Consider the following 27,173-nt stretch of genomic DNA (forward strand, 5'->3'; position numbering starts at 1 on the left):
TAAGTTTTGTGCCCTTGGCATATTACAGGCATCTTGCTACCTTGTCATTCTGCATCTTAAACTCCCCATAATACAGAATATCATTACTTTGTTGGCCATACCTAATAGAGGATGCTTATTCATCTAGGCTTCAAATGCCTGGATGTACCAGCCAGACACGGAAGTAAAATGCACAAGGCTCTGTCCTCAGGGAGTTCAGAGTCTAGGACAGCACAAGACAGGGGGTGGTCCTTAACTATCTGCTGGAGGCCTTTAGATGTCTAAACTGCCATGGCTTTGATGAAATCCATGGGGTGGTGGGGACAGTGGTCCAGGCATGAACAGTACCCACTAGAAGAGGCAATTAAGGGCCCCATTATTAATGTCTTTCTTCTCGGGGACATTCCTCTGGGCTCTATTTCATTGTGTTCCGTTCATATCGTTCATATACCATACTCCATAAAATAGTCTGGGCCATGGCAAATGGATTTTCTGCCTAACCTTCAAATGAAAAGAAAAATTAATTAATCAGAACTCCTGCATCCTTCCATCACCGCCACCATCCCCCACAAGCCATCAGGTTAATCAAGCGTCACAGCACAGTGAAACCTTCTTCAATGGCCATAGGCAGGACCCATAAGAGTCTGGGGTCAGGAGATGCTGTTTCATAGCTGTCCCAAGACGGGAGAGATGCAGGTCTCATGACTCCCGAGGGCTTCTGCGTCCCCCCAAGTCGGTCTCAGAGTCGAAGAAAAGTATCAAGAGAGACCATGTTTACACAAGACTCGAGAAAGACAGGATTATAAGGAATTCACAAGCTCAGGGGGTACTGGCCACTTGGCAGGGCTGGAATGTTCCTCCCCAAATAAGGTACCCTGACTGTGTGTCTGCCCTGCTATGAGGCCAGGGCAGGAGATGCACAATTAGGATCCTCTCTCTGATGGGCTTTCATGTGCAAACCTTCCTTGGGTTAGGCTCGAGCTTCCTTCCCTTCTCCACAAAGAATTTCCTCCTTCCCTGCCCAATCCCTCATTGAATGGGGCACTGTAAACTCCTTCTACCCATGGAGCTGGGATAATAGGTTAAATAGCTATAAACCAAGTTGAAACTTTACCATATACCAGAGACCAACATAAACCCCATATTAATGAATGAGGGAACATGCAAAACATGAAATGATTAGAAACACCCGCTTGGTAAGTTTTATCACTGATTGACACTTGTGGCATGGAAATTTTTGTCTGTGTATTTTTCTGATTTTCCCATTTTTCTGCAGGGCAGCAGAAAATACCTCCATGATATCTATGCATTCAGCAGGGATTGACTGAGTGCCTGCTATGTGCCAGGCATGATTCCAGGCATTAGGGACCAGAACAGATGAGGGGACTGTCCTGGGGGAGCACAAAGTCTAATGAAAGGGGCATGCAATAAACAAACAGGCCCACAAATAATTAGATCATTACAAACTGGGATAAGCTCTGTGAACAGTGTCATAAATGGTTCAACAGGGGAGTGGGAAGGAGATTAATTTAGATTAAGGGGTCGAGCAAGGTCTCTCTTGGCAGTGACCTATAAGGGGACATATAAAGGAGGAGATTAGTGTGAACGGGGATAGAGTTCCAGGGAGAGGGAACAGCTTGTGCAAAGGCCCTGAGGCAGGAAAGAGCGTGGTGTTTTTGAAGAACAGAAAAAACACTTGAGGAATATAAAAAAAAAAAAGACTCATGTGGCAGTTGGCACATGTTTACAAGGCAGAGGGAACACAGAAGTGGAGGTTGGGGTAGACACTAATAGACTGTAAATATCACTTCATGCTTATGAAATTGGCAAATTTTGAAAAATGATAGTATATAATTTTGTCAAGGTTACACTTCTAGTGCTCACATCATTATAAATTAGCATAATTATTTCATTGAAAGCAATCTGTGAAATATAGCAAAAGACATAAGGATGTTTCTACCTTTTAAGACCTTGCTCCTTGAAATTTAGCCTAGAATGCAATTCAAGCAGAAGGTTACAAGGCAGGAAGATGGTGACATTTTGGAAACACCCGAATGTGCAACAATATAAAAATCATTAAGCATATTTTGGCAATGAGACTCTATGGGACACTACAGAGCCATGAAAACAATGTTGAAAATGCCTTAAGAAACATGTAAAATGGTTCCTTTACGGTGTTGAATGACAGGCAGGGACTATAAATAGGACACGGGACACAATTATGTAAGAATGGGGTCAGTGATTGAAAGGGAATACACACTAGCAAAAAAATTAATCCATGCGACATAGGAGATATATTTTCTATTTTCAAAATTTTGCTTTGATGTCAATACTGCTTTATTTTTTTTCAGGCATGAAGATGAAGAAGACGAAGAAGGAACAAAGCAGCAGCTATCGGAGTAGCTGCAGCCACTGCACCTGCTTTCAGCCCTGGGCCCAGCTAGAAAAGGATTAGTTGGAAGAGTCACATGCTTCTAATGAGTCAAGACATCCCCTGCCAGGGGAATGTATTTGGCAAGAGTGTATGGACATCCACTCGTTGCTAACCAGAAGGCCTGGTTAGATAGGCCTTCTGACTCCCCCCTCAGCTCCTGCCACAGCTCCCCTTAAGAAGCTCAGAATGACTGAGGGTCAGGCCAGTGGTGGGGCTGATTCAGAAACCATAACTGATGCTCTTGATTCCCAGTTTCCTGAGACACACAATCAATTCCTCTGCATCCAGCCAGGTTTGTGCTCAATGATACACATACTCTGCCATTCTTAATTCAGCGAGACCTCTGCATTCCAGAATGCCAGGGGTGGGCAAGGTACCCTGAGAGTCCTCCGGCTCTGACCTTATTTTGGCCGAGAGTACACACCAATTCTTGAAACTGTCCGCCCTCCCAGATCCCTTTGGGAACACAACAAGTGGCTACCCTTTGTCCCTGGATTCACTGCAGTGAAGATCTTGGGGGTTTACTGGTGAAGAGGACCTTGGCAGAGGGAGAGAAAGAAGCCTCTAGGGTGTTAAACTACCCAAAGCTCCAATTTGCTAAGGACCTACTAAGTTCTAGGTATAGTGCCAGGCACTTACAGTTATCTAGCCAGATGGGAAAAGAGCAGGAATCACAGATATCATAGGCTCTACTCTCAGCCATGAGTCCTAATAAGCCTCGTGACTTGGAACAAAGTCCTAACCTCTCTAAGGGTAATGACGGTGCCTTCCTTGAGGGTTTGCAAGCAGATGCAGTGTGATATTAGCCATCATTATTAGCAGGACCCTTATTTCTATCTAGTGAGATAAGCAGTATTATCCCCATTTAACAGCTGGGTAAACTGGTTCAGAGAGGTGAAGCAAATTGCCCAAAGCTGCCTAGCATCCTAAGGGCAGAACCTGGATTCCAGCTCGGATGGAGCTGCAGGCAAACCCCTTAGTTGTCTATCCTTTCTCCATCAAACAAGCAGAAAGCTTGGTTTGCATCCCAGGGCTCAGCAAATGTGCAACCGTTCCTGTACCTTCCAAGAATGGCAGTGATTTACTACCTATGATAAAAATAACCTCTCACACTTATACAGAGAGCTTTACAATTTATAACAACCTTTCACATTCACATATGACTTTAAGGGAGAAACCTACTTTTAGGTTGCATAAATTTTATATAACATAGCAAAACAAAGAGACCTGCACTCCCATTGATATATATATATATATATACATATAGCTTCCTATACATGTAAATACATATCACATACATGGTGTGTGTTGCCTGGGCATGCACATGGTGCAGGTAAACTAAAATATATTTTTTCATTTTTTAAATTTTTATTGACATATAGTTGATTCACAATGCTATGATAATTTATGCTGTACAATAAAGTGATTTGGCTACACATATATACAGATCTGTTCTTTTTCAGATTCTTTTCCCGTATAGACCTTCACAGACTATTGGGTAGAGTTCCCTGTGCTATATAGAAGGTCCCTGTAAAATGCATTTTTTTTTGTTTTTTTGTTTTGGTTTTTTTTTTTTGGATTTTTGGTCTTTCTGACTTTTCTAGGGACACTCCCATGGCATATGGAGGTTGCCAGGCTAGGGGTCTAATCAGAGATGTAACCGCCAGCCTCCGCCAGAGCCACAGCAACACGGGATCTGAGCCCCGTCTGCGAACTACACCACAGCTCAGGGCAACGCCGGATCCTTAACCCACTGAGCAAGGCCAGGGATCGAACCAGCAATCTCATGGTTCCTAGTCGGATTCGTTAACCACTGAGCCATGACGGGAACTCCGTAAAATGCATTTTTAAAGGGAGGATATACTCCCATGAAAAGAAAGGCTTCAGTCTTGGCCTTAGCTGCCTGCCCCTCACTGCCCTTTGATGTTCACCTCGATGCAAAAGATGTGCAAAGAGAAGAGTGGACCTGAGGTTGGAAACTGATGTGGGAAAAGTTCAACTGCTCTGGAAACGAGAAGGCTTGGTGTTACCTACAGGTGATCTGGGAGGGAGAGGAGAGGAAATGGGGAAAAAAATCCCACTGAAAGGACTCTGAAGGCTGCCAAAGGACTGAGTTGTTTGCTGGGTGGTGCACCAATGCCATCCCCAGTCAGCATCCCCCAGACATCAAGAGAGGTGCTGCGGCTGCAGGAAACCGCCTTGTGCTCAGCTCTGGGACAGTGGTGGAGAGGGGCCCGTTTCGCATCTGATCCCGTTAGGTCAGCCGGGGAAAGAGGGTGATGTTCTGGAACTCAGAACAGGCAGTGAACAGGGTCCAAATGTGCTCCCTGGGAATCCTCAGAGGTCTGGGGGCAGGACCGGACCGCGCACAGGATCTGTAATGGGGGATTCTGGTCGACACTTCTGGTCAATACTCTGACCAACCAACTGGCACCAGATGATGTATGGTCTGTATATTTCTACTTCAAAAAAATGGAACAATAATAACGTGTCATTTTGCAAGTTTTTTTTTTAACTTACAGCATGAATGTTGACCCATACCATTAGATACTCTATGAAAACATGGTTTGTAACACCAGCATAGAATTCCACTCTCTGCATGCATAAAAATTTACTTAACTATGCTCTTACTGGGGCAATTAAGTGATTTACAAGTTTTTGCCCTTATAAATAATGCAGTGATGACCTCTGTGTATACAACTCTTTTTGAACAGCTCTGATTATTTTGCCAGAAAAAAAAAAAAAAGGAGTAAATTGTCCTCTAAATATGCTGTGCCAGTTAACCCACCTGCAGAAATGCCTGCTTTACCGCTCCTTGCCAATGCCGGTTATTACCAATTAAAAGTAGATATGTTTCGGTAATCTTTTAAGTTAAATTTTATTTGATTATCTGTGACACTGGACGTTTTAAATTTGTTTTTCGCCATTCACATTTTGTTTGGCAATTACCTATTTATGCCCTTTAAAAAAATCGGTGTGATATTTTTATTGACTTGTTAGAGGCCTTTATGTATAAGAATATTATCCCTTTTTTCTCTATTTTGTAACACATTTCCCCAGACCTAGTTTACCTATTTGCTTTTTGAATTTTGTTAATATATAAAGGAGACTTTTCTTCTTCCTTTTTTTAGCTACTAAAATTGTAAACCATACCTCAATGGTAAATGCATTGCCTCCTAATGAATTCTAAGTCCCTCCTTGTACAAAAGCAACATTTTCTTTATTCCCTTCTGGTTCTTGCTTTTTTCTGTTTTTAATTTACATCCTTTGTTTTTTACTTGGCTGCATCTGCAGCAGTCCTGGGCCAGGGATCGAACCTGCTGCACAGCAGCAACCCAGCCGCTGCAGTGACAACGCCAGATCCTTACCCATCGCGCCACAAGAGAATTCCTTAATTTACATTCTTAATCAATCCAGAATTTATTTAGTATATCAAGATATTTATACAATGCATTTTTTCCCCAAATTATTCACCAATTACAAATCACTGTGTGTTAATCAATTCTCTATTCATATAAATTTTGGAAGCCAGGGTCACCCTGTGTTGGATTATTTTCTGGGCTTTAATTATTACAGCTATAATAAATATTGATATTTCACAGTGAAATCCACTCCCCCAACCACCACTTTTTCAAAGTGTTCTTTACTGCTTTCTCCTATATATCTTTCAGGTCACTTTTTGAAATCACTTTGTCAAGTTCCAAAAAGATTCTCATTAGGGCTTTGATTGCAATTGTATAAGCTCCTAAATTAATTTGGGGAGAACTGATACCTCCACAATATTAAATTTGCTAATCCAACAACATGATATATCTCTCCACTTATTCAGGCCTTGTTTTATCATCCTCAATAAAGTTTTGTAAGTGTGTGTGCCTTCATAGAGTTTCAGCACATTTCTTGGTTTACTCCTAAGTATTTACGTTTTAATTGCATTTGAGAATAGGATACATTTTATTATATTTTTATAATGGTTATTACTGGCATATAGCTATTGATTTTTGTTTATTTGCTTTGTGTCTGACCATAATACTGAAATCTCTTAGTGGTTCTAATAGCTTTTTTTTTTTTTTTTGATTCAGTTTATTCTCTTAGGCTTCGAGACTAAAAGAACATTTTCTGCTAAAAATAAGAAAGTGTCTTTCCATTCCTAGCCCACAAAGAATTCTGATCAGTAATGAAGGCTGAATTTTTTCAAATTACTTTTCCGTCTCTCTGGAGAAGATCAGATGGTTTTTATCCTTTGACCCACTGATACGAAGCATTAGACTAATAGTTTTTCTAATATTCAACTTTTTCCCTCAGTGTATGTCTGGTCACAGTGCCTTATGCCTTTGTAATGATGCTGGATGTCAGTCATCATACGAGAGAGAGCTGGAGCTTTGCAGCTATGTAATTAAAGGTTCAATTCCCAGCCGGCCACTTGGGCAACTCTATGGCCTTGGGTCAGTCACTTACCTTTCAGACAGTGGACTACATCCACCCCTTTAGGTTGTAGCAAGAATTACAAGTAAAATAGTATTTATAACACGCTCAATGCAATGGGCCTCACATATGGCAGACATCCCTGCTAGGTAGCTGCTGCTTTCGTTATTGTAACCATCCATTTTCTTTGGGTTGTTATTTCAAGATTTCCATAGGTATGGGAATGAGTAACTTCCTATTTTAATTTATTGGGGGGCTATGTCTTTAATCGAGCTAGCTTGACACACAAACAGTGAGCTTTTATTATCATTAATACCTCTCTGCAGCTCACTTTTTCTTCAAACTCAACCTTCAAAGTCAAGAGGGATGAGGGAGTGTTTCCCGGATATGTTTGTTGACTGACTATACTTCACCTTCCAGGTGGCCCAGTTCTCTAGGGAGCAGAGGGTGGCAGAAAAATCTAAACATAACAGGATGGGGTTTTGTTTGTTTTCTTTTCTTTTCCTTCTAGGGCCGCACCTGCGGCATATGGAAGTTCCCAGGTTAGGGGTTGAATCGGAGCTGCAGCTGCCAGTCTACACCACAGTCACAGCAATGCAGGATCCGAGCCACATCTGCAACCTACACCGCCGCTTGCAGCAACGCAGGATGCTTAACCCACTGAGTGAGGCCAGGGATCAAACCTACATCCTCGTGGACACGATGTGGTGTTCTCAACCCCCTGAGCCACAACGGGAACTCCAACAGGATGTTTAATAGGGCTTTTCTTGTTACTTTGGAATTTTACCTAAGGCTACAAAACCAAGAAGCATAACGAGGAAGTGCTGCCACATCCTGCAGAGAATAGCTAAGGCACTTCCAGATGTCTCCTCCAGAGGCTGCTAAGAGGTACCCTCACTCTCCACTCTGACACGCACACAATAAGGACTCTGCGGATGGGGGGAGAGTCTCTGAGGTTGCGAACTACAGGTGTAAAAGGAGAAAGCTTTCTTTTCTCCTCTTCTCCCCCAAGCCAAGTGGAAGCAGGTGGGTGGGGGAGGTCCAAGGCCACAGCTGTAGATACCATGTGTGCGGTGGGAGGAGGGGGGAGGGTCTGCGGAAAGAGCAGACGGACAGCTCATGCCCCTAGATGCCTGCCCCTCTGCAGACACTTCTCTGCTCACGCAGCCGCTCGTGAAGCAAGCGTGGTGAGAGCCAGCTTTCTCCACTCTCCATGCCCTTAGAGAGAACTCTCTCCAAGATCCTACCCTCCAGGGGAGGAAGGAAGTGTCAAAGCCACAGAGACAGCGTGGGGAGGGAGGGGAGGCGGAGGAACAGCGGGTAGCCCTTCTCCAAATCATTTTGAAGAAGAGGAGGTCATGGTCCCTCTTCTGTGGCTGCCTTCAGTCTGGGCTCATCTGTGCTGCTCTGGTGACAATGTCCCTTGGAGCAATGCATGGCCTGCATGGAAGGCCTCTCCTCCCCTAGTTTCTTGCCATGTTCAAGACTTCTCTGTTGGTCTTCAGAGTTTGCTTTGATTCTGGCTGCCATGGCAATTCGACTTCTACTGGCTGATCTTACTGTGTTTCCCCAAGACTTATGGATCATCCCACCAGGACCATGGGAGGGCAGGGATGGACTCAGAAGTCTGTGTTCATATCACCACCCTCCACAGAAGGAAGTTCCCATTTACTTCTTTTTTTAAAATTATAGTCGACTTACAATGTTGTGCCAATTTCTGCTGTACAGCAAAGTGACCCAGTCATACATAGATATACATTCTCTTTTTTATATTATCTTCCATCACGATCTATCTTGAGAGACCCAATTTATTCTAATTAGAGCCCTAAAGAATGGAGCTAGGGGAGATCCCGCTGTGGCTCAGCTGAAACGAATCTGACTAGGAACCATGAGGATGCAGGTTCGATGCCTGGCTTTGCTCAGTGGGCTGAGGATCTGGAGCTGCTGTGAGCTGTGGTGTAGGTCGCAGGCACGGCTTGGATCCTGCGTAGCTGTGTCTGTGGTGTAGACCAGCGGCTACAGCTCTGACTGGATCCCTAGCCTGGGAACCTCCATGGGCTGTGGGTGCAGCTCTAAAAAGACAAAAAAAAAAAAAAAAAGAATGGGGTCAGGTTCTGCTACCCCCATCTTACAGAGAGTGAAGCTGAGGCTTATAGAAAGGAGAAAAATAAAAGCTTCACAAAATTATGTAGCTCTGTTCTCTTTTCTAGACCCTGGATTCCTCTTGCACTCTTTCTAGCCCTCCCCTCTGCCCTAGAACTGCCAGCTGGACTAAAAACACACTCACCTGGGGATGCTCACTGCAGAGGGTCAGCACCCACCCCCACTCCCTGTTGGCAAGCCTCATTCTCACTAGCCTTAGCCTGGCAGCAGAGAGAAGGGTCTAGAAAACATGCTTGTCTCTCTGACTTTAGACTAGAGATAGAATTACTAAAGGACAAGTTCCCCTCCTGCACCTGCCATTACCAGGCACCACTGCAGCCACCTCTAGGCCCGGCCACCACACATCAAAGGTTCCAGAACACCTACACAGCCACTCGTCAGAGCTTCTGCATGAATCTACCACTGAGAAAGTAAAGAGAGTAGAAGCTGTAGAAATCTCGACAGCAGGGTCCATCATGAGGCAGTGAGGGAACTCTTTCCGTTCCTGACATCATTTCTAAATCAATGTTCGTTAAAAGGGGCTCCTAGGAGTTCCCATGGTGGTTCAATGGTAATGACCCCAACTAGTATCCATGAGGACTCAGGTTCGATCCCTGGCCTCAGTCAGTGGATTAAGGATCTGGTTGTTGCCACGAGCTGTGGTGTAGGTCACAGATGCAGCTTGGATCCTGCACTGCTGCGACTGTCATGTAGGCTGGTGGCTGCAGCTCCAATTTGACCCCTAGCCTGGGAACTTCCATATGCCATGGGTGTGCCCCTAAATAGCAAAAACAAACAAACAAACAAACAAACAAACAAAAACTGGTCGGGGGAGGTGGAGGTGGGGTGCTACGTCCTGGCTTCTCAGGTAGGCAGATAAGTTATGTCACTAAAGCTTCACAATGAAATGGTAGAAAAGAAACTGAGGCACCAACAAGTGAAGTCTCATTCGTCCATGTTCACCCAGCCAGCAAGTGCCAGCTTGAAATAGAAATCAGAATCTTTTTAGCTCTAAAGCCCCTATTCTTCTCCCTAAATTCTAATGACTACTCTCACTTCATTGAGCCCAGCAATTGGAATTTCTCTCTCTCTCTCTCTATTTTTTTTTTTTTTTTATCCCCTTGGAGAAAAGAGAGGTAGACATCACATCAAGTAGAAATCCATAAATATGTAAATAAAATAGAATGTGCAATCAACCCTCAGGTGGAGAGGACAGGAGGAGGCCCCTCAAAATCAGCAGTGTGTGTCTCGTGCCTGGCTGTATCAAGCCGCTTTTCACTTGGAGAGCCTGAATTCCGTGAGACCACGATGAAGTGGGTTCCCAGGCAAAGGACCCTTTGATTTATGAGAGTAAGCAATTACGGGGGTGTCAGATCACCTGGCTTGCTGGATTGATGATGTGTGACTCCGTTACCGCCCTGTGAAGAGAGCTGCCCAGGATCTGTATCAAGCAGGGCTTTGAGGGGGAGAGAGATTTCTGGAGCATAAGAGAGACACCATTAGGTAGCTAAAGACCTCTTTCTGAAATCAGGAGGAATTTGTCACCTGAGAGTAAAACCAGGCTCCCTAAGTAAGTGTTGTAGGGAGACAGATTTGGGTAAAAATGAGGGAGAGGTTCTTCTGTGTGATTCTGGGTGATCATTTTGAGACATCAATAAACAGGTGCTCGGGCCATTAAAAGTGGTACCTGCAGAAAAGATGCAGGGCCAAGTTGGACCGCTATGGTGCCTGCCTCTCTCATCTTCTTGCCTGCCTTCCCCAGTTATTGGCTTTCAGTCCCAATGCATGGCCCTTGGTTCTCTTTATAGACTCCAGTCAGTTGATGCTAATAGCCTACCAACTGCCCCTACACTTTTTTAAAAACGATTTTTATTTTTTTTTCCATTATAGCTAGTTTACAGTGTTCTGTCCATTTTCTACTATACAGCATGGTGACCCAGTTACACATACATGTATACATTTTTTTCTCACATTATCATGCTCCATCATAAGTGACCAGACATAGTTTCCAGTGCTACACAGCAGGATCTCATTGCTAATGGATCCTCTTTGCTCCCTCACAGGACCTCATTCAGCGTTTTATGATAACCAAGCTAACACTGGATAGCAAAGAAAAGTAACCACCCAGGATCTCCACCAGTGACTTGGTCTTTCACAGGAGGACACAGGCATCCCATCAGAGGTGGCATTCAAGGTGAGACTTGGTGGGCACCATAGAGCCAGTCTAGGATCCAACTCCTCTGATGGGTTGTCCACCACTGGGGGTTGCCAGAGAAAACCACCGGCTGTTCTAGACCAGACAACCTCTGAGAGTCCAGGCGACAATATGATCATTGTGTTGTGAAATGGGATTTCCCATGGGATGATGAAACATAAGAAAAACATATGGCCCACTATTCCAATTCGCCAGTCAGTCCAGAGAAATGGACAAGACTTCCTGTTTTGACATCATGATTCGCAATCATAATATCCACGACAATAATAGCAAGAATGATTTGTTTCATTACAGGCATCTAAAGAGCACTGTGGAGACGGGATTAAGATGGCGGAATAGAAGGACTGGAGCTCAACTCCTCTCCTAAAAACAACAAAATTCACAACTAAAGACTGAGCAATCTCCACCCAAATGGACCGGAAACCCATACCCTCCTCCAGAAGAAAGAGAGGAGGCCACATCCACAGGTAGGAGGGGTGATTTCATGATATAAACAACCCCATACCTCCCGGGTGGGAAGCTCCACAGACTGAAAACTAACTGGTTCACAGAGACTCACTTACAGGAGTGAGAGTTCTGAGCCCCACATCAAACCCTCACGTGCTGGGATCTGTCACTGGGAGAAAGAGCCCCTGGAGCATCTGGCATTGAAGGCCAGTGGGGCTTGTGCGCAGGAGCTCCACAGGACTGGGAGAAATGGAGACCCCATTCTTAAAAGGCGCACACAGACTTTCACATGCACTAGGTTCCACAGCAGAGTGAGGTCTCCACAGGAACCTAGGTCAAACCTGACTGCAGTTCTTGGAGGTCATCCTGGGAAAACAGGGGTGAATGTGGCTTGTTGTGAGGGAAGGACATTGAAGGCAAAGCTCTCAGGAATATTCAGCAGTTGCCTTTCTCTGGAGGGGGCCATTTTGGGAAAATCTGGCCCCACCTGTCAGTCAGTGCTGAGAAGCCCCAGGGCAAACAACAACCCAGGTGGGATCACAGCCCCACCCCTCAGTAAACAGGCTACCTAAAGAGCCTCAGGCACACAGCAGCCCCTAATCCCATTCAGAGACTAAGCCCCACCCACCAGAGGGACAGGAATCAGCTCCACCTACCAGTGGGCAGGCATCAGCCCCTCCCATCAGGAAGCCTACAGCAAGCCCCCCACACCGACTTCAGCCACAAGGGGGGCAGACACCAGAAGTAAGAGAGGCTACAGCTCTATTATCTATAAAAAGGTCACCACACCAAAAACCTATAAAAACGAAAAGACAGAGAACTGTAACTCAGATGAGGGAGAAAGGAAAAACCCCAGAAAATCAGCTAAGCAATGAGGAGATTCTCAGCCTCCAGGAAAAAGACTTTAGACTGTCAATGCTGAAGATGATGCAAGACATTGGAAATAAACTGGAGGCAAAGATGGATAACTTACAGGAAACACTAACCAAAGAGATACAAGATATAAAGCTTAAATAAGAAGAGATGCAAAATACAATAGCTGAAATAAAAAACTCACTAGAAGCAGCTAACAGCAGAATACAGGAGGCAGAAGAACGAATAAGCAGGTGGAGGACAGATTAGAAGAAATTATGGATGCAGAACAGAAAAGAGAAAAAAGATTGAAAAAAAATGAAGAGAGTCTCAGGGAACTCTGGGACAATGTTAAACACACCAACATCCGTATTATAGGGGTGCCAGAAGGAGAAGAGAGAGAGAAGGGGACAGAAAAAATATTCCAAGAGATAATAGCCGAAAATTTCCCTAACATGGGAAAGGAATCACTCAAATCCAGGAGGCACAACGAGTACCATACAAAATAAACCCAATGAGGAACACACCGAGACACATAATAATCAAACTGACCAAAATGAAAGACAAAGAGAAAATCTTGAAAGCAGCTAGGGAAAAGAAATAAGTAACATACAAGGGAACCCCAATAAGGTTATCGGAAGATTTTTCAGCAGAAACTCTGCAGTCCAGAAGGGAGTGGCATGATATACTTAACGTGATGAAAGGAAGAAAACCTCCAACCAAGATGACTCTACCCAGCAAGGCTCTCATTCAGATTTGAAGGAGAAATAAAAACCTTCTCAGATAAGCAAAAGCTGAGAGAATTCAGCAACACTAAACCAGCCTTACAACAAATACTAAAGGAACTTCTCTAGGCAGGAAAGAAAAGATCAGCAACAGGAAACAAAAATTCCACAAATGACAAGGTTCACCAGTAAAGGTACATATACAGTAAAGATACGAAATCATCCATGCACAATTATACCATCAAAATCAGAAATCATGAGAAGAGGTGGGTATAAATGCGGGACACTGGAGATGAAATTGCAATTAAGAGAACAACAACTTAAAACAATCTCATATACATATAGACTCTTACATCAAAACTTCAGAATAACTGCAAACCAAAAATCTACAATTGATAAACAAACAAGGAATCTCTGGAGAAGAAATATATCTCATAGTAAATAAGTGCATAATCCACCATGAAGGGGGTCATTTGACATCATTCTTGGAATGCTGAAGTCTTCTTAGATCTGATTCTGATCTCCTCTCCATCAAAGAACTTATGATAATTATAATTAAATAATGCCACTATACAATTAAATAATACAGCTCTATAATTGTATTATTAATAACCATTTCTCTCCATGGTACAATGTAAAGTCTATAATGTCTTGTTTATCACATCACCTAGAATGGTGTAATGACTTTATTGAAGAATCAATGAGATGGAACAAATTGTGAAGACATATTTATAGTTACACTGTTTTTTAACCAACTTATGCATTTTATATTTTACTTATTTTCAGAGGGTGTATTATTTTTGCTATGCTTACCAGTTGTTATTCTTTTTACTATGCTATATAAAATATTTAATGGTATATAAGGCTTTCTTCTTTATAAATTTTAGTTGCATAATATAACAATTTAATATAATGCTAATTTTTAAAGAAAAATTGAAATGTAATAGATAAAACTAAGTAGTAAAGATGAAAGCCATAAAATTGGGATAAAGTACATTGGTCTCAGCATATTTTCCATTCCACTTCTCCAGTGGGAGTCACTTAATCTGTTTCTTAAGATCCATGTTATAATAATCTGTGTGAATGTAATTGTGTGTAAATGTATGTATTTTATTCTATAAAAAAATAAAAAAAATAAAGAGCACTGTGAGCTTTTCAAAGCACTTTGATATACATTCCCATGTTTACTCCCCAGGCCTGTATCACATGAAGGATGGTGAATGATTAAATTGAGCAAAAGGAATACAGGAAGAAAGAAATGAATGAAGCATCTCAAGAGAATAGCATGAAGAAAGAGAAATTGCTTTCACTGGTACTAAGAAGTCCTTTTGATTTTAGCATCCAGGTGCAGTCAGGTAATTCTCATGGAAGAAGCAGAGGCCATCTGCTGGTCTCTTCTGATTGGCATATGCCATCATCTGCCGGGCACCACCTCCAACACAATGTATTCAAACCTGGACCGGCCTTCTTGTCCCTAAACCCCTCTTCTGCATTTTCCATCTCAGAAAAGAGCCCCGTCACTTGTCTCCCAGGCACCCAAAGCAGAAGCCTGAGGATGTCATCTTCGGCTCTCTTCTCCTAGACTCCTATCTGATCAGTCTGTCTATGCTCCAGCTTAACTGGCTAAAAGTCTTAATCTGAACTCCAGGCTATTGGGCTGGAGCTGCTCTATAGTTCAGCCATTGACAATCTCTCCCATGAAGAGTTAGATACTGTTCCCAGTGCCCCAAGGATCTATCTGCTCAGTGACCTGGCAGACCTCCACTTGCTCTTGCTGAATTGGGCCCCCTGGTATCTTCTTCCTGATACCCAAGCCTGTTGCTTCCAGCTGTGTGTCTCTGCCACTAGTACCTGGCACAGAGTTTGGCACATGGAAGGGACTCAGCAGATGTTTGACGAATAGGACAACAGCTGCAGGGTGCAGTAGTCATGCACACTTTGGGGGTCTCCATGGTTACCAGTCTCTATCACTCAGTCCCATCCTCGTTTGCAGAGGAAACTCCATCAAAACCATGTGATAGAGAGTTCCTCAGGCCAAGAGATTTAGCTGTAAGAATATAACAGATGTGTGAGCTGGGTCTGATGATTCTGTGCCTCAGTTTTTTGTTGTTGTTGTTGTTGTTGTTTTCCCCATCTACCTCTCAAAGCTGCCTCAAGGATCAAGCAATATAATTGGGCATGCTACCAAAGTGGCATCCAGGTGTGTCACCATACATTAGTGGTTCTTAAGTGTGGGTGTGCATCAGCATCATTCAGAGAGCTCCTTGTGGCATAGATGCCCAGGCTCCACTCCCAGCATTTCTGATTTCAGTAGGTCAGGGGATAGGGCCTGAGAATTTGCATTTCTAACACATCCCCAGGTGACGCTGCTGCTGTTGGTCCACTGGTGATGCTGATGCTGTTGCTCCAGGAACCGCACTTGGAGAACCACTGCTCTAGGTCACTGTTAACAGCATTGCTCTTTCCACGCCGACACTGTTTTTCTCTACCAACTAGGCTACTGCAATACTCGACTTTACGTTGTACCCTTTTGCTGTTTTGCTGGAATCTCAACCCAGCCTGTAAATTCCTCTGGGCAGAAATTATACCTTGCACATTCCACACACTCTCATTTTCTGTTTTGTAAAATAATGAGTACATTTCCAGTGAGATTAATAATAGAACAGAGAAAGGGGGAAAAACATTCAGGCTCCCAACCCCAATAAACAGCCTCCACAAATGGCTATCAGCCCTAGAATTCTCTTAAAACTTAATTATGAGGCAAAGAACATTCTACTATCAGTAGCAATGTGGAAAAGAAAATTATCTTTTTGATGACACATTTTGTAAAATGTGGGTTATTCAAAATTTTAGGCATAACGTACTTAAACACCAACATTTTTTTTGAAATATAAAACCACAAACAGCATTTCAGCTCATAATTTTTATAGTGATAGTCAGACAATTGTGTTTTCAACATGTAAAATCCATTACACAGTCGTACCAACCATTTGCAATAGACTGTAAATTTTTATTGAGATGATCATCTCGTGACTGAATTTCAAAATGTATTATATGATCATCAGCAAATAAGTCCATGGGGGCTGCTAAAGCACTCTGAAGATCATTTATAAAGATCAAAAACCCTGGAAAAAGAAAAGTCTCATTGGCAGGATCAAATCAATTATTTTTACGGATGAATATTGAATTGCAAAGCTGAGATAAGGTATTACCTGGTTTAATAACATACCCTTATGTCTCTTTAAAGCAGTAAGCTGTATAAGCAGGTTCCAATGAGGAATTTTACCAATGGCCTGTTTTTTGAAACTAATCAAGAAAATGGCATCTCCATGTATCCTAGTGGTTCAATAACATTCAAAGGAACATTCCCATGTGACATAAAGACTAACTTTGGGTTCCATGCTACCGAAACACGCTACTGAGATACTTAAGAATGGTTACAGTTGATTCTGCTGTAAGGTGTGTTTTAATGATGCAGATATCTCCCAACATGATGGATATATTAGGAAACGAGTTGAGTATAACCTGGACTTCACATTTGCTAGGTGTGATTTCATACACAGAAAGAGGAGTGAAGCAGAGACGTGCACCCAGCTGGACCGAGCCAGGTAGGACCACACACGACACATTCACCTCAAACAGTCGACCTTCATTCACCGTGTGTTACGAGACACATCGATCTGCACGTGGTGTCACAACTCACAGCACCTTTTAGGCAGCCCTCCTTTACCCCTGCACAGCAGCACACAGGCTATAGCCTTTCTGACACCCACTTCCAAAGCAAACTTTAGGACTTTAGGTAACATTCCATTTTTATCATAGCATTTATGTCCATTTTAACCACAGACATGTGCACAACTGTGCCACCATTTTTTACTAGGTTCCCCTCCTTTTTTGGTGCTCACTGATAAGTGTTGTGCCCCAACCCTACTTCTCCCCATGAACCTGGTCAGTGTTACTGCAGAACTTTGAATACTGCAGTGATTTTTAGGTACATGTATATTGCATTATAACATACCTTTTTTTTTTTTTTTTTGGCTGCACCTGTAGCATGAAGAAATTTCAGGGCTGGGGATCAAATCCCCGCCACAACAGCCACCTGAGCCACTGCAGTGACAACGCCAGATCCTTCACCCACTGGGCCACCAGAGAACTCCCTACTTTTCACTTTGTTCCATGGAAATCGCTGTGTGAATGGGTCCCTCTACCCCCTGCCCCCAGAAGCTGTCAGGGACTCCTTTCCCCTCAGAAGCCATGGGCCTAGGGTGCCACATCCCCAATCCCCCACAGAAATACCCCCGGCTCCATAGACCACAGCAATGGTGCACAGCTATTTATTCATCAGAGTATGACCAATGCTCAAGAGCAATGGAGTCAGAAAACCTGGGTGCAGATCCCAAGTGTGCTGCTGGCCAGTTTGATGACTTTGGATAAACTGTTTGCAAATACCGAGTCCAGATATTTTCATTTATATATGAATAAAAGTACTTGTATGGAATGGTTACTTTGGAAAAATGAGTTAAAATAAGTAATGTAATTTCCAAAAAAAAAAAAAAAACCCAAAACAAACAAAAAACACCCACAAAACACTGAGTCATTTTAATTTCTTGAGTTGCATTCACAGCTAGAACATCTCAGGGGTACATTCAGAGGTACAATCCCAGCCAATACCCCTTATTAGAAACACCACAGAAGCACAGAGCTCTTGGGTGTATAGATGGATACAAAGAAACCTCCCAGACACAGTCCCAGCCAGAAAACTCTTAAGCAGCATCCAGGAACCTCAGAGAAACAGTTGGAGCCCAACTAGAAGGAACTGAGCCAGGAGCCTGAAAGGATGCAAAATTTGGAGGATTCTTAGAGGGATAGTTTCAACCCAGACTCTTAGGTAGATGCCAGAAGCCTCCAAGGGACACAGAGCCAGAAGGCTCTCAGGGACTAAGGCATTTCCAGACTCCACTGAGAGACACTTTCAGAGCCATGAGGCACTCAAGATGCAGCTGACACCAGAAGCCCCTCAGAGACAGAACTAGACCCAGGAGCCCTCAGGAAAATTGTTAAAGCCAAGAGCTCATCAGGGTCACAGACACAGTCCAGGGATCCTCAGGGACAAAAATAAAAGCCTAAACACATTAGGTAGGCAATAGGAACCAGATGCATTCAGATGTAGTCCAAATGAGGCCTCAGGGCACATAGTCAGAGCCCAGAGCCCCCAGAAACACAACTAGTAGACCTCAGAGAAACAGGCCCAGGAGCCCTCAGAGACACAGAGCCAAGAGTCCTCAGATGCACCAATGGCACAAGGAACCCTGGGAGAGGGCGAACCAGTGTCCTTCTAGAAAGACTGTCAGAACCAGGAACCTCTCCATGGCACAGGTATAGTCAGGTGGTTCTTAGAATCACAGTTGAAACCAGGAGGTCCTCAGAGATGCCACCAGAGCCAGGAGGTCCTCTGAGGCAAGACCAAAACCCTGCCTGTTTCTCCACCACCCCAGGAAGCACACTCACATCCACGTTTAGGAACAACCATCACAGAAGGTCAAGAGGACACCTCACAGCAACCATCCAAGCTCTCACATTGAGCCAGGAAGAAGGGTCCTACCTGCACACTTGGTCCTGGTGGTGAGGGGAGGCCCCGGAGGTCCTGTGCCCCCTTCCCCTGGCCGTGTGAGTAGCACCCGGATCTCATACTCCACATCGGGGTCCAGATGCCACAGCTTATAGTTGGGTGAGTCGACGATGTGGGTCTCCGCCCAGGTGCCCGTGGTGGTGCGATACTCCACCTCCTTCAGGATGATGGGGCCGTCCCCAATGATGGAGTTGGCATTCGGCTTGATCCACAGGTAGGTGGCCCCCACGGCCAGCAGCTCTGGTGGGGCGATGGGCGTGGGAGGCTCTGAAAGACAGGAATCGGCAAAGGACGTCAGACCCCAAGGGTTTACGGAGCAGACCCCCAACATGGAGGACGGAGGACAGGATTGCAGACAGCCCCAGAAAACAGCCCCGATCCCTTTCTCAACCCATTCATGTCCTCCTTTGATTAACAAATTGTATGTGATCCCCTGAATCGGTATTTCTTCAGTAATGATATTCAACGCCTTCCAAGTCTCCTTCATTTGAAGAAGGGAAAGAAAGAAGGTGATTTGTGAGGAAAAGCTTTTTCCTGAACCCAGCAAAGCTGTGCAGGTGAATATTTGGTTTTCCATCCTCAAAACAAGAACCTGCCTTGACTAAAGCAGAGTTTGGTTCAAAACCCGGGGGGGGGGGGGTCTGGATTTTACAAACATTTATTTCATAGGAACACACAGGTTGTTAGTGGACATTCTCCCCACATAGTAACAGGAGCCTACGGAGCAAAAGGATGATGGTACAGCAAGAATTCAGCTTCCTCCTCCCTCCCAGCAGTTCCCGCTAGCACAGAGAGTGTCCCTGGCCAGTGACCCCAGTGGGAATCAAGGGTCAAGGGAAAACTCATGCTGAGTTATCTTGGATCTGCTATGGGTTTCCATTGCTCTTCCATTAAGTCCTTCATCTTCACCTAAATAAGACTACAATTTCAACACGCATTAATGGCCTCGTTCTTCCTCCCTTTCTTTCTTTTTTCTTTTTAGGGCCACACCCAAGGCATATGGAAGTTCTCAGGCTAGGAGTCAAATCGAAGCTGTGGCTGCCGACATACACCACAGCCACAGCAACATGGGATCCAAGCCACATCTGCAACCTACACCATAGCTCATGGCAATGCCAGACCCTTAACCCACTGAGCAGGGCTAGGGATTGAACCGGAGTCCTCATGGATACTAATGGGGTTCGTTATCACTGAGCTACAATGGGAACTCCAATGGTGGCTTCTTTCCAGCAATTTTTAGGTCCCTGGCAAAGCTGCAGAAATTAGCATTTACTTTATCTGTATTTACCAGAAAATTTCACATGCATTACTTAGTGTAATCCATGGGGCATTATCACCTCCATTTTGATGGATTAAAAAGCCTGAGAACCCAAGTAATCAAGACAGGGAGCAGATAAGGCAGGAGGGAACCCACAACTGCATGCCTTCCAAGACCAGCTCTCCCCTTGGAAGGCTGATGGCCTTTCCATATCCATTTTCTAAAAATCAAAGTAGATACATTTATTTTTATTCGAAGCAAAAAAAAAAAAATAGCAGTGAAACCACAATAAAGAAAATGAGAAAACAGTCCCCCTTCCCTACAACTGAATATAACTGCCATTTTTATTTCTTCATGTTCCATTCCAACTTCGATAGATATACTTAAACCTTTTTCACATGGTTACAGTCACCCATAGACCCAATGTAGATTCGTTTTTCTTCCCTCACTTATTACATCCTAAGGACTTTGTTTATATCCTATGTGGATTTTACCATCACTGTCTTTAACAGTTATAGAGCACACATCCGATAAGCACACTAATTATGCTCCAATTATTGGCACATGAGTTCTCTCAAGTTTTGCTAAGGTAAAAAATGAATATCTTTGTGCAAATGACTCCAGTCTCTTTTTTTTTCTTTCTTTCTTTCTTTCTTTTTAGGGCCGCGCCTGCAGCATATGGAAGTCCTCAGACTAGGGGTGGAATCGGAGCTGCACCTGCCAGAGCTATGATACCCCCAACAGCAGTGTGGGATCCCAGCCACATCTTCGAACTAGGCTGCACCTTTCAGCAACACCAGATTCTTAACCCACTGAGCGAAGCCAGGGATCGAACCCCGCATCCTCATGGATATAGTCAGGTTCTTAACCTGCTGAGCCACTATGGAAATTCCTCCAGTGCTTTTTGTTTCTTATTTTCTTAGGACCACCTTCCAGGAATGGACTTATCTATCAGAGGGTATGAACAAGTTAAGGATTCTTTAATGATGCTTGGAGTGGAGCCAGGAACTGAAGGGTGGGGAAGACATTTGGGGTTAGGGTACAATGTAGCTGTGTTCAAGAACTTTTGGAGACCCTCTGGGCTATTCAGGTAGGTTGGACAGGTCTAAGTTTCCATTTGGAACTCAAGTGAGAGCTTTGGGATAGATAAGACTCATTCAGTGTTTTCTTTCTAATTAATTATCCAGCAACAAAGATTCTCCAGAAACAGAAAAATCGCTACAAACCAGAGGTGGACAATATTTTCTCGGTGTAACTCGAGGCAAATCTTAAGGGACAAGTTCCGATTGCCTCTATTATAGTCTGCCACTTGGTCAGAGAAGGAAATGAAGCAGATTAGTCAAGCTAGATGCTTTTCTTTACAAAGCCAGGGAGGTTATTACTCAAGGCCTTGTTATCTCAAAGGTGTTTGCAAATTGATTTTTGGATAATTTGTTCCAGGTAGAGAAGTTAAGTTGGCAGGCAGATAATTTCTGGGCTCATCCTCTGTGCATTTTAAATATACAGACCCTCGGATCATCATTATCAACTCTCCAGAGCTCCCATCAGTCTCCAGTGAGGCCCCAAGGGTGATATTTTGTAGCTCCGTGATGACTCTGCCCAATTCCTTAGTATAATTATTCACAGATCAGCCCTGGACAGAATTAAGATCAGCAGCCTTCAGTACTTGAAGGTGTGAGCAAGTGGCCACATTAAGCTCTCTTCCACTGACTTTCCATCATGGTTTTACACTCCTCTATTTCAGGCATTGGCAGTAAATTGCTAACCACCTGAAAGAAAATAAAGCATCAGTCTTCCTAGATGTTTAGTCTTCTTTTCATGCATTTAGTTTATTTTTTTTAATTATGGTTGATTTATAACGCTCCATCAATTTCTGCTGCACAGCAAAGTGACCCAGTCATACATATCCATACACTCTTTTTCTCATATTATCTTCTATCATGTTCTATCACAAGTGGTTGGATATGGTTCCCTCTGCTCTACAGAAAGACCTCATTGTCTATCCATTCTAAATGGAATACTTTGCATCTACTAACCTCAAACTCCCAGTCCACCCCACGCCCAACCATGTCCTCCCCCCGGCCCCTGGCAACCACAAGCCTGCTCTGTTCTGTAGTTAGGTTCATCTGTGCTATATTTTAGATTCCACATATAAATGATATCATAGGTTTTTGTCTTTCTCTTTCTGACTTATTTCACTTAGTATGAGAATCTCTAGTGGAATCCATGTTGCTGCAAATGGCATTATACAGTAAAGTAACAAACATTCCCCTAAGGATATAAATGTCTTTTTTTTAAATAATGATTTTTATTTTTTTCCATTATAGCTAGTTTACAGTGTTCTGTCCATTTTCTACTGTACAGCAAGGTGACCCAGTTACACATACATGTATACATTCTTTTTTCTCACATTATCATGCTCCATCATAGGTGACTAGATACAGCTCCCAGTGCTATACAGCAGGATCTCATTGCTTATCCATTCCATAGGCAATAGTTTGCATCTATTAACCCCAAATTCCCAGTCCATCCCACTCCCTCCCCCTCCCCCTTGGCAACCATGTCTTTGAATAATTTCCTAGTTTACAAGTCCGTGTGCAAACTCTCTTTCTCTCTGATTCCTCAAGATTATATCACAAAGCCTATCCTAGTGTTTCCTGTAGCTGGCACCAAGAACCCATCATATTACCATTTTGTTTTGTTTTGTTTTGTTTTTAGTAATTTATTGATTTAAGATTGGCACTCTTTAGAAGGAAAATGGACTAGCAGCTCAAAGAGAAAGAAGTAAGGATGAGACACAGAATGACTTTTTTTTTTTTGCAGGCACCACCTTCTTTTTGCTGTTGTTGTTTTCATTTTAGGACCACACCCACAGCATATGGAAGTTCCCAGGCTAGGAATCAAACAGAAGACACAGCCACTGTCTTACACCACAGCCACAGCAACACCAGATCCAAGCCATATCTGTGACCTACACCACAGCTTGTGACAACACTGGATCCTTAATCCACTGAGTGGGGCCAGGGATCAAACCCACATCCTCATGAATACTAGCCAGGTTCTCACCCCATGAGCCAAAAGGGGAACTCCAATACCACCTTTTTTAATAATGCACAGAAAAACTATGTTTATGTGTATCAGTTTTCCTCTCTGAGATGAACTGTTCAGCCAGACAGGGCAAGAACTCTATGAAGCCATTGAATCCAACCACCAGAGGCATGAGAAAGGAAATCAAAGCCCAGGGAGAGCCCATGGCCTGTTGAGCTAGAAACAAGTGTGGACAGTGTCAGAACTCAGGGCCTGGGTAGCATTTCTGCCTCTCCTTCTCTCCTCTTGTACATCTGATGTTTAAACAACTAACCAGAAGGAACATTAAAGGGAGTCCATGTCAGCAGTTTTTAACTTTGGGGGGATATATAGGCCTTATGAAAATGTGGTGAACAATCCCAGACTTTCTTTCCAGGAAAATGTGCATAAGCATATTACCTGGAGTTCTGCACACCATTTCAGGAATTCATGAACCCTTCTGAAGCCCCAGCACGGTCCCTTCAAGAGCCTATGCTGAGAATCAAGGAAATTCACAGAGATCCTGCCAAAAGACCACACGCCCTAAGCTTACACTTCTCTAGAACCCTGAAGGCACTCTTTGTTGAAAGGGCTAGAGGCTAAGGACACAATTATGGAAGGAAATGGAACTTGATGTAAGGGCCACAGACCTAGTACGCCCAGGCTCTCAGGTCCCCATACCTTTGGGTAAAAATAAACATGCTAAGATTTGCTCAGGATCACCCCAGAGAAACATCTAGGTTCCCATGACTGTGACCTTCCCGGCACATTCATAGATGCAGCATCTGGGCTGAAAAATTGAAAGGAAAAGACATGATACTGCCCATGAAATATTATATCTTAAGGGGAGGAAACCTTTCACAGAGGCTGTCTCAGTAGCTCATGCAGCTGCAACAAAATACCCTAGACTGGGTGGCTTAAACCACAGACATGTCTCTCTCACCGGACAGGCGGGTGGGAAGTCCAAGATCAAGGTGCTGGCAGATTCAGTGCCTGGTGAGGACCCTTTCCTTGGCTTGCTGCCTTCTTGTCATGTCATCACATGATGCTGGGGTCTTCTCTCCATAAAGGCATCAGTCTCCTAATAGAGGCTCTCTACCCATGACTACCTCTAACTTTAATCCCTTTCCAAATGCTGTACCTCCTGATGCCATCACATTGGGGTTAGGGCTTCAATACATGGATTAGGGGTAGGAGGAACACAAACACTGCACACATCACAGGCCACGGCATGGACCATGTTTTCACATCCATCTTCCTTTTCATGGAGGGCTTTGCCTCGTTGTGAGGTTTTAAGATGAACAACTTGGCAGAGAGAAACTCCCCGTGAAAGAAACCCCAATTAGTATGTACTCTGTGCCTCTCAAGTGCCAGACAGAGTGATGGGTGTGTAGAATTTAATGGTGAAAAGAAAAACAGGCTGTCTGGACCCACAGACTAAAGGGGTAACACAGCCAATTAAGGCAGCATTGACTCTCATTCATAAAGTGTTAAGAGTCAGGATGAGGGTGGCAGACACAGTTATGAGGCTGGTGAAAGGCACCAACCTGGTCTAGAGCTTAGGGGAGACCTCAGCGAGAGCTTAAACATGATCTGTGGGGCTAGGAATTCATAATAAGTCTATGAGCAAAGAGATTGTCCTGGAAATCCTATAGTTTTAGGTGGCTGAGAAGGTGCCACACAGGGCCAGTTTAAACAGTTCTCAACAATTTAAAAGAATGGTGTGCTCTGAACATTTATTCATTCACTCAGTGTACAATGAGCATCTGCTCCATGTCACACTCTATCCTAGCCACAAAAAGGCACAGTCCAGGTTGCCAGGAGCTCACATTCTAGCTTTTGCTCAAGGACTGAGAAAAGGGGTATAAGCAGAGAAAGAAGGTGATTTAGAGGCTGGTGAAGAGCAGGAAATCACAGGACAAGCCAGGCCTACGTGGGCACTATGGATCAATCAACTGATGCACATGTGTTCAATAGAATATTACATAGCAAGGAACAGGGAACTAACTAAGGATATATACCATGGATGCCTCCCAAAACAAAATCATGCTGTGCAAAATAAAGAAAAAAGAAAAATTCATAAGGATTCCATTCATATGAAAAGTTCAAGAACAGGCAAAATTGATCTAAGGTGATAAAAGCTAGAACTATGGTTACCTATGGGAACAGGAACTGAGAGGAAGGAGGCAAGAGAGAAAATTCTGGAGTGTTAATAAGTACTACATATTGACTGGGTGATTAAATAATAAAAATCAGAATAGTGGTGGGGTGATCACTCCGGTGGGGTGATTTCTGGGAAGGAGGCATAAGAAAACCTTCTGGGGTAATAAAAATCTCTGTATCTTGATTAGAACTATATAAGACTCATCAAACTAGAGTAAAATAGAGATATTCTGTTGGATGTAAATGATACCTTAAAAAAAGACTATGGAAAACAAAGAAACAAAAATATGGCTTGCCTCTAACCCAGCAGGTGGATTAGGCTAGAAAGAATGTCATTAGATCTTACTTGGAACTGAACCCCAGAATATTTGGAGGAGATAAGCCTTTAATTCTGTATCATTTCTGTCCAAACAATTCCATCAGCATCAGCAGATGCTTGCATTCTCATGAGTCTTCTTAACAAGAGGTTGTTCAGGCACATACCAATTCTCGTTCATGAGTCTTTTCACATATGAAACCACTCACCTCCTCTCTTAGCCCCACACAGTCAACGGTGCAAAGCCAGGAGCGTTTGACATCTGAGGGCACTCTCTGCTGACAAAGTCTGGAACCAAATCAAGAGGGAAGAAGTCTGGTTTTCAGGGAGATGAGATCTGAGTTGGGAGATGGCACTGGCCCCCTCCACCCAGGAATAAAAGCACTTTGAGGACAAGGACCCCAGAGGCCATCATCCAGGAGGCCTGGGCAGCGTGATGCCCCGGACCACGCAAGGCCCTCCTTCAACATGGAGGTGGTGCAGTGACCCCTTAATGCAATTCCGCTTCATCCTCAGGCAGCAATCTCCAGACCAATTCTGTCTTTCTTTTTCCTGCTGTGAGCACTTGTAACAGTTTGACTCCCCAGAAATTCCTACAGAGAGCAAAAGTGCTTCAAATAGCTGGAGAACAAGCTCTGCACTTATGTATTGCCTGCTCCAGGCAGAAATCAAATATTTTGAGAAAAACCGAATGTTGCTAAGATGCGAAGTGAGCCCTAAGACATGTTTAGGGTGAATATAACCCGGCCTCTGACACTGGCCATTGCCCTTTGTCTCCTCCCTGTTTACCTTCCTAATTGCATTGCTATTGACCGACCCATGCATGTCCGCGGGACCAGCCCACCCCACCTGCCAACATACTACACAGACCTACATGCTACCTTATCCCCCCCACCTTCACACTTTTGCACAAGCCCTTTCTCCCAACTGGAACAGCTCTCCTTTTTCTTTGAACCAAACCACACCCATTTTTCTTTTCAACTCTGCTTCATGACTACTCAGCTGCAGAGACCGCCAGTCTAGGCAAAGAGTGGATGTTTCTTTTCATTTATTTGTTTTTGTTTTGTCTTTTTAGGGCCGCCCCCACAGCATATGGAGGTTCCCAGGCTGGGGGTCAAATCAGAGCTGTAGTTGCTGGGCTACACCACAGCCACATCAACACAGGATCCCAGCTGCATCTGTGACCTATACCACAGCCCATGGCAATGCCGGATCCTTAACCCATTGATCAAGGCCAGGGCTCGAACCCTTCATGGATGCTTGTCAGGTTCGTTAACCTCTGAGCCACTAGGGGAACTCTAAGAGTAGATGATTCAAGAGCATCATACTGGTTCTATGTTCTATCAGTTGGCAACATGAACTCATAAAACAATGGATTGAAGATCAAAGAGAGGAAAGGAATCTAGGTTGGGGCCCAGGTCTGAGTCTTTGTTTTCCACCATTAGTCAACTATGAGACCCTGGACACACCACCTAGTCTTTATGGTTCTCAATTTTTTCACCTTTAGGTGAAATACGGTTCTACA

At 43.8% G+C, this 27,173-nt stretch overlaps 1 protein-coding gene across 13 annotated transcripts in view; it reads right to left on the reverse strand.

Annotated features, from left to right (window-relative positions):
- Nucleotides 1-27,173, reverse strand: part of PTPRT (protein tyrosine phosphatase, receptor type T) — a 1,163,284-nt gene that overhangs the window by 603,360 nt on the left and 532,751 nt on the right. For all 13 annotated transcript variants that reach the window (XM_021078123.1, XM_021078122.1, XM_021078115.1 and 10 more), the window contains exon 7: nucleotides 18,819-19,112. In XM_021078123.1, coding sequence (XP_020933782.1) covers nucleotides 18,819-19,112 — 294 coding nt within the window. The remainder of the gene's footprint in view (nucleotides 1-18,818; nucleotides 19,113-27,173) is intronic.

Source organism: Sus scrofa, chromosome 17 (assembly GCF_000003025.6).
Source record: "Sus scrofa isolate TJ Tabasco breed Duroc chromosome 17, Sscrofa11.1, whole genome shotgun sequence".
Classification (NCBI taxonomy): domain Eukaryota; kingdom Metazoa; phylum Chordata; class Mammalia; order Artiodactyla; family Suidae; genus Sus; species Sus scrofa.